General features: G+C 45.3%; 1 protein-coding gene across 2 annotated transcripts in view; it reads left to right on the top strand.

Annotated features, from left to right (window-relative positions):
- Nucleotides 1-12,028, top strand: part of ZFPM1 (zinc finger protein, FOG family member 1) — a 118,399-nt gene that overhangs the window by 55,762 nt on the left and 50,609 nt on the right. For both annotated transcript variants that reach the window (XM_060276035.2, XM_035117130.3), the window contains exons 2-3: nt 108-239; nt 6,509-6,604. In XM_060276035.2, the coding sequence (XP_060132018.2) occupies nt 108-239; nt 6,509-6,604 (228 nt within the window). The remainder of the gene's footprint in view (nt 1-107; nt 240-6,508; nt 6,605-12,028) is intronic.

The raw sequence follows: 12,028 nt of genomic DNA, 5'->3' as shown, positions 1-12,028 counted from the left end.
GTTCTTGGTGCATTAAAAAAACAAATGTGGCATGTTATTTGAGTGTGTCTTTTAAGTTGGGCTGGTGGAATGCCTGCATAATTTCTGACCTACTTTTGCTCTTGCAGGCACCTTTGGTGAGATGGAAGAAGGGGACGAGGTTCCTTTGGAGGACCACAGCCATTCGGAAAAGGAGGGAGGCGCTTCTGACCGCGAAGGCTCCGTGGAAGGCGATTTGTCCAGCTCCCCTTGCAGCGAAAGTAAGTTCCTTTCTTGTGCTGTGCCTCAACTGCAGGTGTTGTTGGGGTCCAGCTCCTATCAGCCGCAAGCCAGCAGGGCCAATGGTCAGGGATGAAGGGAGTTGTGGTCCAGCAACATCTGTGAGGCTACAAGTTTCCCACCCCTGCTCTGATATGTGAAAGGATTGCTGTGGTCATTCTGTAGAGAAGGAAAGACAATCTTCCATGCTCAGAGGTGCAGTCTTTATTACTCCTGTTTCTCATATGGGGACTGGAAAGGATGCAGTTCAGTGGTAGTGCTGTGGCTCAGCGGTAGAGCATGTGCTTTGCACACAGAAGGTCCCAGGTTCAATCCCCAGCATCTCCAGAAAGAGGTGAGGATCCTGGAGAACTGCTGCCAGTCAGTACAGGCAATATTGGGCCAGATGGACCAAGGCTATGTGTGAGGCAGCTTCCTGTGTTCTTCCACTGTCTGCAATCATACTTAGGGTTTGTAACATTTGCAAAGCAGATTGTGTACGTTAACTTGGAATCCTTACAAGAGACTTGCAAGATAGATCAGTACTATTGTCCCCATACTGCAGATGAACGACCTACCCTAAGGGCTGCTCACGGCTTCGTGGGAGAGGCAAGACTTCAACTGGGGATTTCGTAGCTCTGCTTCTTATACCCTCTTATAGCTCTGCTTCTTATAGCCTCTCTGCTTCTTATAGCCTCTGTGCAGCAGCTCCCTGCTCTGGCTCAAATTTCAATCAATAAATTCTGCTCTCTCTCCACAGCAATTTGTAATCTAATTAAGGGTCTGCGTTTCTTGCTACTGCGCCTTGAAAGACTGCAGACCTGGCTAGGTAAATGCTGACCTAGAAATGCAACACACACACACACACACACACACACACACACACACACACCACTTCTGTCTCCCAGCTTTTTAGAAACATGAGTTGGCCCAAACAATAGTGCTGTCTTACTTGTCCATAGAAGCAGCTTGAATATTGAGGCTGTAATACAATGTGTGCTTACATGAGAGAAGAAAGTCCCAAGAAAAGAGCAAGATTAACTTCTGAGTGTTAATGTTGACAAGATCTAATTGGACGACTTTTACCTCTCCACGCCTCCCTCGCTCCCTCCCTCCCCCTCATCTCTCGTTTATTTATCCATAAAGACATTTTTATTATTTTAGACTATTTTATAAATGGTTAAATGTTACAATTGAAAAATACAATTGAGAATAGAATTTAAAAACACATTTTTCAAAAAGGAAATCAGATAACTGCCCATGAGTCAACTCATCCTTCTGGGGAAGGCTAGACAAGTAAGAAAAGTTTGTGGCACCCCAAAAAATGTGTATACATTTTTGAATGTTACAAAATAGCTTAGCAGCATGCAGCAGGAAAAATACAATTGAAAACAGAATTTAAGAACACATTTTTCAAAACAAAGAAATCCGATAACTGCCTATGAGTCAACTCATCCTTCTGGGGAAGGTTGGAGAGAGAAGAAACGTTTCTGGCACCCAACAAAGTGTGTACAGTGTTGGAGGCTGTCTTAGGCCCCATCTGTGCTAAACATTTAAAGTTAAGAGGCCTCTGTTGCCCTCACAGAGCTACAGTTCCTAGGATTCCTGAACCCATTAAACCACTCTAGGAATTGTAGCTCTGTGAAGGAAATAGGGGTCTCCTCTCAGCACCAAACAGGCAAACTACAGTTCCTAGGGTTCTTTGGGGGAAGCCATGACTCTTTCAAGTGGTATGATAGTGTTTTGAAAGTACAGTACCTGAGGTGACACTGACAATGTGTGCTCTGCCAGGTAGGGTTGCCATGTGCCCTCTTTATCCAGGACATGTTCTCTTTTTCAGGGGTAAAATTTAAGACAAATTGCATCTACGGATTTGCTTTGAATGGCCGTCATGGTGTCCTCTTTTTTGCTCTTCAATGCAATGGCAACCCTAACCAGGTACAGTGGAACCTCGGTTTACAAACGCGATCCATTCCATGGAGGCATTCGCTCCCCGAAGCGCGAGCTGCACAGATCGCGTCTGCGCATCCGATGCCAGGGAACCCGGATGTAAACACTTCCGGGTTTGCGGCGTTCGTAAACGGAGGCATTCGTAAATGGGACTGTTTGTAAACCGCGGTACCATTGTAATGTGCTCCTGTGCCTTTCAGGCTATAACAAGGTTCCCTAAAAAGAGAAAATGCCATAGAACTCAACTTGGATGGTGATGATTATATTATATACTTTTTTTCTTTTCTTTTATTCCCCCCGTCCCGGTTTCTTTTTTTACTTATTTGTTGCATTTATATGGCAAGGCACCCAATGGTGTTTTAAAGCACTAAAACAAATGATATAACATGTAAAGTTGGCTACAGGGGGCAGTCTGACTTGAGTAGGCCCTGATGTTGTCTGTACCTCCTTCGCTTATCCTCTTCTTCATCCTTGCAAGGCAGAAGCAGGCAGAAAGGGCATGCTTCATATTCCTGCCAGCCGGTTTCCATTTGGCAGTGGGACATAACCTAGAGCAGGCATCCCCAAACTTCGGCCCTCCAGATGTTTCGGACTACAATTCCCATCTTCCCCGACCACTGGTCCTGTTAGCTAGGGATCATGGGAGTTGCAGGCCAAAACATCTGGAGGGCCGCAGTTTGGGGATGCCTGACCTAGAGCCTAAGTTGTGTGTTTTAGTTTCATTTTCTGCTTCTTAAATGGTGGGTGTGTTTGGCTCCTAAGCAGAGGGTCAGCGAATTTCTAAAGCTGTTTTATTTATATTTATATATAATAAAAAAACAAGGGAGCATAAATAGTAATATTCATAATTTGATTATCTCCCTGATAAATGTCAGGCATCATTTGGTGACCCTTGGCCATCTAATCTTTCCTTTTTCGTGCACACGTATGCACACACATTGAGCGTTGAGCCAGTGTGGTGTAGTGATTAAGAGCAGTGGACTTGTAATCTGGTGAACCAGGTTCGATTCCCCGCTCCTCCACATGCAGCTGCTGGGTGACCTTGGGCCAGTCACACTTCTCTGAAGTCTCTCAGCCTCACTCACCTCACAGAGTGTTTGCTGTGGGGGAGGAAGGGAAAGGAGATTGTGAGCCACTTTGAGACTCCTTCGGGTAGTGATAAAGCGGGATATCAAATCCAAACTTTCCTCCTCCCACTCCCACCCCCACCCCACCCCCGGCACGTTAACTGCCATTGTCCACGCACAACTGCATATATGTCTATTAGGAAGCTGTTCATCTCTGAGGGACTTGCAGGATGTTTGGGACCTGGGGCAGTTGGTGGGTGGGTGGGAAGCCAAGTGTTTTGTGCGCTGGGCAGACTTTGACCCACCGAGCTGGTCTGTAGAAAAGGAAGCAAGAGATTCCTTTATCTGATTTTTAAAGCTCTCTACAACAGCCTCAGGCTGAGGGGTGGGGGGTTGTGGGTAGGGAGGGTGGAGGTTAGGGAGAGCAGAGAGCTCTGAAAGCTCCAGCCTGAACAGTGCACCTGGCACTAGCGCGTCGTGATAAAAGGAGGTGATAGCGCATGATAACGCACCGGCTGCAATAACTGCTGCTCCTGTGGCGCATAGCAAAAAGCTTTCAGCGCGATGGATAACAATCAATATGCCAGCCACTTTGATTTATAGCCAAAAATAATGGGACTTTTATACCCGGCGATTGATTTATTTGATGTTAATCATCCACCCCACCCCCACCCCATTCCCGCCTTATCACCTGTATTAATAATCACCAATCACCGGTGACGTCACCGACCCCAGGCGCCCTTAATGGCGCCAATCGATTGGGCCATGGGTGTGGGGCCTTTTTTGGCGGTGGTTATTGGGGGCCTGGGTGCAAAGGCAAACATGCCCTCTGCCCGCTAATCTTTCACGCTGTCTTATGCAGAGAGGCTTATCGGCAGGATCTCGAACAGCAGTTAATGGGGAAAATAATTGCCATCAAGTTGCTATGAGTCTGCCACCGGGAGAGTAGGCCCAGGAAGTAAGTTTTCTTTCCCCACCCAATTTTCTTTATTTTCATCAGCCAGCTGGAGCTGGGGGAAGGAGGAGGGGAAGTCTGGAAAATAAGGAAGCAACTCTGAGCCCCCCAAATCATCCAGTCACGGTTGATGTTTGTATCTCATAAGCTTAAAGTGAAACATCCTGGGAGTGTTCTGGGATTGCCAGCTCAGTGAGCTCTTCAGCGGAGGCTCTCTGTTATGTGCCCTTTCTGCAAGGGTTGCGTTGGGTTGGGGAATGGCTGTAGATTGATGGAAGAGCTCATGCATTGCTCACAGAAGCCCCCAGGTTCAAACCCCAGCATCTCCCTGTAAGTGTGGGAGACTCTGGACAACTGCTGCCAGTCAGTGTGGACAGTACTGAGCGATGTGGAGCAATTGGCCTGGCTTGATATTATGTGCTTCGAATGACTTGAGAGAGAACCATCCTAAGCACTTGGCATGCTCATTCTGATGGCTTATTTTATTTTGTTTTGTTCTATTTTATTTTATAAAAAAGCATTCATTTTCTGGGAAGCTCTTTTTAATCTCTTTATAACAAGGTGTGATTGACCCTACTGATATTTTAGTGCCGAAACAGCTTGATGTAATGGTACTGTATGACATCTTTTTTTTAGACTGCTTGATACTGATTTTATCTGCTCTTTTATTTTATATTATCTTTTTCTTCTTACCTTTTTTCAAACTGTTGTTAGCTGACCTGGAGGTTTTATGGAAAGGCAAGGTATAAATGTCGGCTGTGGCTTCTTCTTTTTAGGCCTTACTGGCTCCAAATAAGCTTGAAAATAGATCGAGAGTGGCTAGTAAAACCTGGTATGTCCAAGTGAGTCTTAGCAAGAGAGGTAGTGATTAGCACTTTGCATAGTTCCTTATTCCTGCTTGTTGCCCTACCTTCAATTTGAATAAATTTTAATTTGCATAATTCATTTGGATTTTAGGCTTTGCCTTTTTTCACACAGAACACAAGCTTCTTTAATTATTAGAACTTCATTGAGTTGTGTTTTTTTTTAAAGTATTGAGCACCAGTGCAGCGTAGTGGTTAGTGTCAAGACTAGAACCTGGGAGAGCAGGGTTCAAATCCCCGCTCGGTCATGAAGCTCAGTGGGTGACTTTGGGCCAGTCCCTCTTCCTCTCAGCCTAACCTACCTCACAGGGTTGTTGTGGGGATTAAATGAAAGAGGGGGAGAACCATGTATGCCACATTGAGCTCCTTGGAGAAAAAGGTGGGATATAAATGCCACAAATAAATAAAATATTGCAAAGTATATCCGGTTTGTGGGCTCTATCTTCAAACATCAGGTACAGAGGAGAAGATATAGAGATAATACACAGGTAGGGGTGCCAACTTAAATAAAATATTGGGGGGCAGGTAAGCCACGACAAGATGCAGCACACACACACCATTTGAATGGCAATGCCCATCAACCGGGGGGGGGGGTCGGAGCTCAAATATTTTATTGGGGGAGTTGAAGGGGCTTTGGCCCTTAGGAGTTGGCTGTTATGAGGATGAGTGATGAGGCAAGGGCTGGACCAGTCAGATTCATTATTATCTAGCAAGCAGCTCTGTATGCTGATTGTCACATTGTGGGATTTCCTGGCATCCTATGCACGTCATTCTGTCCTTGGTTGGGAGCCAGTTCAACATATTAAATGTCATTCTTATTCCTGGTCCTAGTTCTTAGACATCAGGTGAGAACCCAACGCATTCACTAAAGTCTCCCACACATTAGGTGAGATGATAAACAATTCACTGGACCACTTCTGTCTTTGAAGGCTGAGGGGTGGTGGAAGCACAGCTCACACAGTCAAATGCTCTACTAGAATTAAAATGAAATAATTTCCTGCACTTAGAAAACAGTTGTCTCCGGAAGATAAGATAAACTTGGATCCCTTCCTGCTGACACACCCCTTTCCAGTATGCAGGGGCTGGTGTCATTTTGGATAGAAGGGGTATAGTATTCACCCATGTGCATCCCCACGTATAGCGTGAAATGGTACAGGCCAGACTCAGTTCCATGCAGTTCAATTATGTCCTGATCATCCCACTTGCTGCGTGGGGGGGGTGCTAGGTCTTTTGCTTTCTATCTCCAAAGAACACCCCCTTCTTAGCCATGGCGAGCACTCTGTGCATGTTGCAGCTGTGTGAATAGCTGTCCTGCAGCTGGATCATGAAACTTGGCTCATAAAAGCCTGGTGCACCTGAATGGCTGGCCATATTTTCTTCACAGCCCTCAATGATTCTGAGTGATGATTCGATGATTTCATTACTTCAATTTTCAGAGACTGAACTCAGAGAGAGCTTGGAGAGCCCAAAGGAGCCAGATAAACAAGAGATTCTGGAGAAGCCCCAGGAGTCAAAGCTTTGGAACGGGCCAGGTAAGTCCCCCCTCCCCCCTCCTACTCCTGTCTTCCCTGCTAAACCACTAAACCACTCCCCTAAGTGATGAAAAAGATCTCATGCACATAGGGGCAGGTCTATGCTGCTTCTGCTCTCATGGAGCTGGTATCTTAGCCAAGTTCCAAATTGAGCACAGATTTCTCCAACCAAAATTGGTTTTAAAATAAAGGCAATCAATCAGAGACTTTTAATTCTTTTCCACTTGATTGATGCCTTTTGGGGAATCCTGAAGGACAGTGTCTTTAAGAACGTGAAGACTTCTTTAATAATTTGAAGCAAAAATCGCCACTCTTAGGGAGAAAATCCACCGTTACTGTTTTCTTTCCACATCAAATGTGGGAATTTTACAGACGGAGCAGAGCTAAAAAGCTTCTGAAGGCTAGTAAGCTCATGAGCCCTGAGTATTGTGGAAAGCCGTGAGTTTTAGGAAAGCTGAGTGCTGCTCATAGTTGTCCCCCCCCCCCTCACTGGACTTTCATCTGTAAACCAACAAGGCATGCAGAAACAATTGGGTGTGCCAGTCTCCATCTGTCAGTGGAAAAGTCTGTGAGTGTGTGATGAGCTGGCGAACAACAGCTTGGTTATATATGATCTGGGGTGGAGGGGGATGGATGTGTATTTAGAGTGATAGGGAAGGATCCTTAGCTAATCACCTGCTTTGCATGGTCCCAGGTTCAATTCCAGGCATCTCCAGGTAGGGCTGGGAGAGAACCTTGCCTGTGCCTGGGCCCATGGTTTGACATAAGTATTAGGCTGGCACCCATAGGGATAACTCCCATGACAGTGGAGGTAGAGCATGGCCACTGTGGCGAGCATTGTGGATTGCCTTTCTCTCCATGAATTTGCCTAATCTTCTTTTATCCAGGTTGGTGGCCATTACTGCCTTCTATAGGAATGAGCTCCATAATTTAACACTGCACTCTGTGGAAAAAAGTACTTCCTCTTGTCTGCCTTGCACCCTCCCAACATTCAGCTTCATTGGGGGTCCATGAGTTCTGGTGTTATGAGAGGAGGAGGAACATTTCTCCATCCATTTTCTCAGTGCCATCCATTGTTTCATGAACTTTTTGCCATGTCACCTCTTACTCACCTTCTCTCTACCCCAAAAAGTTTCCCCAGAGGAGAGTTGATCCCACCCCCTCGATCATTTTGATTGCCCTTTTCCGAATGAAGCCAGTAAGCTTCCTCCTCCTTAGTGTTGCCCTTGCAGATCTCATCAAGGAAGAGGATGGGGACAGATCTAGAATGAATTGAATCCAAATGGGCACCAGGCATCATGGTGTGTCACTGAGAATGGCAGCCTCCGTGATCTACTAGAATGGATCAAGGATGAGAAATCTAGTTCCACGTCTGTGAGACTGCCGCAGGTGTCTTTATAAAAAAAAAGTTCGTCATTTCTTACTTATTTGTGGAGGAGGGCCCTTTGCTGTTTTCTTATCCTTCCTCCTTTTCCAAACACATCTCGTAACTCCAGCTTTTGCTTTATGGCTTTTGCTACTTGAATTGAGTGGATGACCAAATTCATCCTAGCAAATCCACAAAGACACCCCACATATACACACAGCCTCTCGGTCACTTTGTAAAGAACTCCAAAGTCCAGACTGCCTTGAGTCTTCCATGCCCTGAATGTGATTCCCATCTCCCTCTGCAGCAGCAGTTGCTTGTGAGTATTATAATATTATTGAAAGGCTTTATACACCGCCTTTCATTTCAAGAAGAAATACTAGGGCGGTTCAAAGAAATGAATAAAAGCCTAGCCAACAGCAAAATAACAAGAACAAACCCAAGTCTAAAAATGCAGCTACCCATAATTAAAAGACACAGTGAAGCAACAACATTATAAGATCCATAATTAACGTATATAATAAACAAGGCAAATTAAAGCAGTGTAACAATAAAGAGAAACCATTAAAGCAACAATGAAAGCAGAAGATTCAAGTCAGGAGATCAGGAAAGTGAGAGTCGCTTCTAAAAGTGTTTGTCTAATTTCTTCTTCTCTTTCCCCTGCTCCAACACACACACACACACACAGAAACACATACACACACCACTCCCTGTTCAGGAAGGGAAATGTCTGTTCACAGCCAGGCTGATATCCCCAGCCCTTCCTAGATGTATTGGCCGGAAATATATCTGCAGGACTTCCCTCGCCACTACCTCCTCTGTCTCTTCCTTGGTTATCTGCTCTTTCCCACCCCAGACCTTTTGCCCTCGATGGACGGATGTGAGGCTGCTCTGCTCATCCTTGGCTGGCCACATGGCACAACACCCCCTCCTTCCTCCCACCCACCCACCCTGCCTATGTCTGCTCTGTCCACTGCTGCTCTTCATTCATCTCAGAACAGCAGAAGGGAGACTCAAGATGCCCAAATCCTTTTTGCCAACATACTAAGAGCAGAGTAATGGTTTATATCCAGCTTTGCTTATGGGACCCTTAACCTTGACTTTGTCCCTGGCTCAGCCCCAAGAACTGGGTTGTTGTTGTCTTCTCAAGGGGTAGGATGCTCAGCTGATGGCACAACAACCAGATAAGGCAACACTTTATATTGTTTCATTGGTAACAAAAGAGGAAAAATGACTATTACTCATACGTAATCTAAGCACCACCACAAGGGATCCTGATTAAGCATTTAGCTATTTGATGCTGAATGTTATCTGTTAATTCTCTTCTATTCTGTTTCCCCTTTCTTTTTCATAGAATCATAGATTGCTAAAGTTGGAAGGGACCACAATGGTCATCTAGTCCAACCCCGTGCAATGCAGGAATCTTTTGCCCAATGTGGGGCTCAAACCCATGACCCTGAGATAAAGAGTCTCATGCTTTACCGACTGAGCTACCCATCAAAAACTCTCTTTTCATTTAAACCAATTCGTGAACCAAGAAACTATGCACTGATCACTAACAATACACCCATATATGGTAAATATTCGTGCAAATTTATTATGGTTGTTGTGATATACAAATGACTTGAGAAGACTTCGTCTGCTTATTTGTATCATTTATTATTCCTATGATCCTTGTTGATAAAACCCAATAGAAAGTTATTTAGAAAAAATCAAGACAAGGTTCTCCTTCATGCAACACATACTTAAACTGTGGAACTCACTCCCACAGTAGGCAGTGCTGGTCACCAACTTGGTTGACTTTAAAAGAAGATTACCGGTAGATAAATTCATGGAGGATAAGGCAATTAATGGCCACTACCCTGTTTCTATGAACATAAGCCGCAGCAGGATTTTTAAGCATTCAAGGAATATAAGCCATACCCCGAAAATAAGACATAGGCGCAGCATCAATGCCGGCCGCGACAGGAGGAGGAGGAGGGAAAAAATAAGACATCTCCTGAAAATAAGCCATAGTGTGTGTGTTTTTGAGGGAAAATAAATATAAGACGGGGGACCCAGGTGGCGCTGTGGTTAAACCACTTGCTGATCAGAAGGTCGGCGGTTCGAATCCCTGTGACGGGGTGAGCTCCTGTTGCTTGGTCCCAGCTCCTGCCAACCTAGCAGTTCGAAAGCACGTCAAAATGCAAGTAGATAAATAGGAACCGCTACAGCGGGAAGGTAAACGGCGTTTCCATGTGCTGCTCTGGTTTGCCAGAAGCGGCTTTGTCATACTGGCCACATGACCTGGAAGCTATACGCCGGCTCCCTTGGCCAATAATGTGAGATGAGCGCGCAACCCCAGAGTCGGTCACGACTGGACCTAATGGTCAGTGGTCCCTTTACCTTTACCTAAATATAAGACGGTGTCTTATTTTTGGAGAAACACGGTAGCTATGATAACTATGCTCTGCCTCTCTACCGCCGGAGACAGTACTGTTTCTGCATGCCAGTTCCTGGAAACCACAGGAGGAGAAAGTGGGTGGCCACTATGAGAACAGTTTGTTGGGCTTGATGGGCCATTGGCCTGATCCAGCAAATTCTTATCGTGTCCACATATATTAGGGGTGGTGAATAAATTTGATTTAGTTTGCATTTAAAGGTGATCCCTCCCTAATTTGTGCTTTCCAATACAAGGCGCAAACCAAAACACAGCCCTTCTTCGAAATTCGCATTTCTCTGAATTTTGCAATGTAGTTCTCTGCCCAAGCAATATGTACAAAGATTTGTATACTAGTGTGCATAAAAATGCATGTATTGTTGAAAATAGCACATACAAAAATACATTATATTAGAGAAAATTACTTTACAAAAATGTGCATATCAGGCTAAAGTCATATAAAAAGGTGAATGTTATATTATCCACATGAAGATATTGATGAATTTGCATGATGACTTTTTTTTTAATGGTAACTGATATAAAACGTGGAGAACTGAATTTAAGACTGGAAAAATATGAAACTTAGAGAAATTGAAATTGACCCATTCATCCATACCTTGCTCTTGGTTTATTTGTTGCATTGATATCCCTCCTCTCCTCCCAGGAGCTCAATGTAGCATCAAAGCTCCCCCCCCCCCATCGCTTTTAAATCTGTGCAACAATTCTGTGAGATAGGCTAGGCTGAGAGAGTAGTAATTTGCCCATGATCACCCTGTGATTTTTGTCACCCAATAGAGATTTGAACTCAGACCCTCTAGCCGCTACACAACTGCAGCACATTGCGTCCAGCTGCACTGGTCCTCAGTCTTGGCTGCAGGTGGTGGGTGATGATAGGACCAGCACATGGGGAACTGTGTACACATGAACTTGGACACAAGATTTCACCCACGTCTCTTCTTTTCTTGTGTTCCCCAGGGACAGCATATCTCTGTAGTAGGAATTGAGAGGAATAGAGTGTAGAGCTCTGGCTACCCTGCGTGCCTTAAGACCATGTCTAGGCTGAGTTGGGAGATGCGTATGAACCTTGGCTCAGTGGTGGAGTGCACCTGATTGGTGTGCAGAAGGAGCTAAGCTCCATACCCGACATGTTTATGAGATCTGGTGGCAGTGGATGGGAAGAAGAAACCTTTGTGAGAATCTGGAGAGCCACTACCGGTCAGTGTAAACCATGCTGGGCTTGAAAGACCAAGGGCCTTACTCAATGTAAGGCAGTTTCCTACGTTACTGTGCATAAAGCGCCAGCCATGGTGTCATGGTTACAGTGTCAAGAGTAGGACCTGGCAGACCAAGGTTCAAATCTCTACTCAGCTGTGAAGCTCACAGCATGACTTTGGGTCACTCACAGTCTCAGCAACATAGGAAGCTGCCTTATACTGAGTGAATGCAATGGTCTGTGTAGCCCAAACTTATCTACACTGACTGGCAGCAGTTCTGATGAGTTTCAGGCAGGGTTCTCTCCTAGCCCTACTTGGAGGTGCCTGGGATTGGACCAGCGACCTTCTGCAGGACAGCCGCTCTACTACTGAGCTTACGGCTCTTGGTCTCTCAACGTGATCTACCTCGCAGGATTGTTGTGAGG

The sequence above is a fragment of the Zootoca vivipara genome, chromosome 6 (assembly GCF_965207765.1).
Source record: "Zootoca vivipara chromosome 6, rZooViv2.hap1.1, whole genome shotgun sequence".
Classification (NCBI taxonomy): domain Eukaryota; kingdom Metazoa; phylum Chordata; class Lepidosauria; order Squamata; family Lacertidae; genus Zootoca; species Zootoca vivipara.
This window is presented reverse-complemented; position numbering and strand designations above follow the sequence as displayed.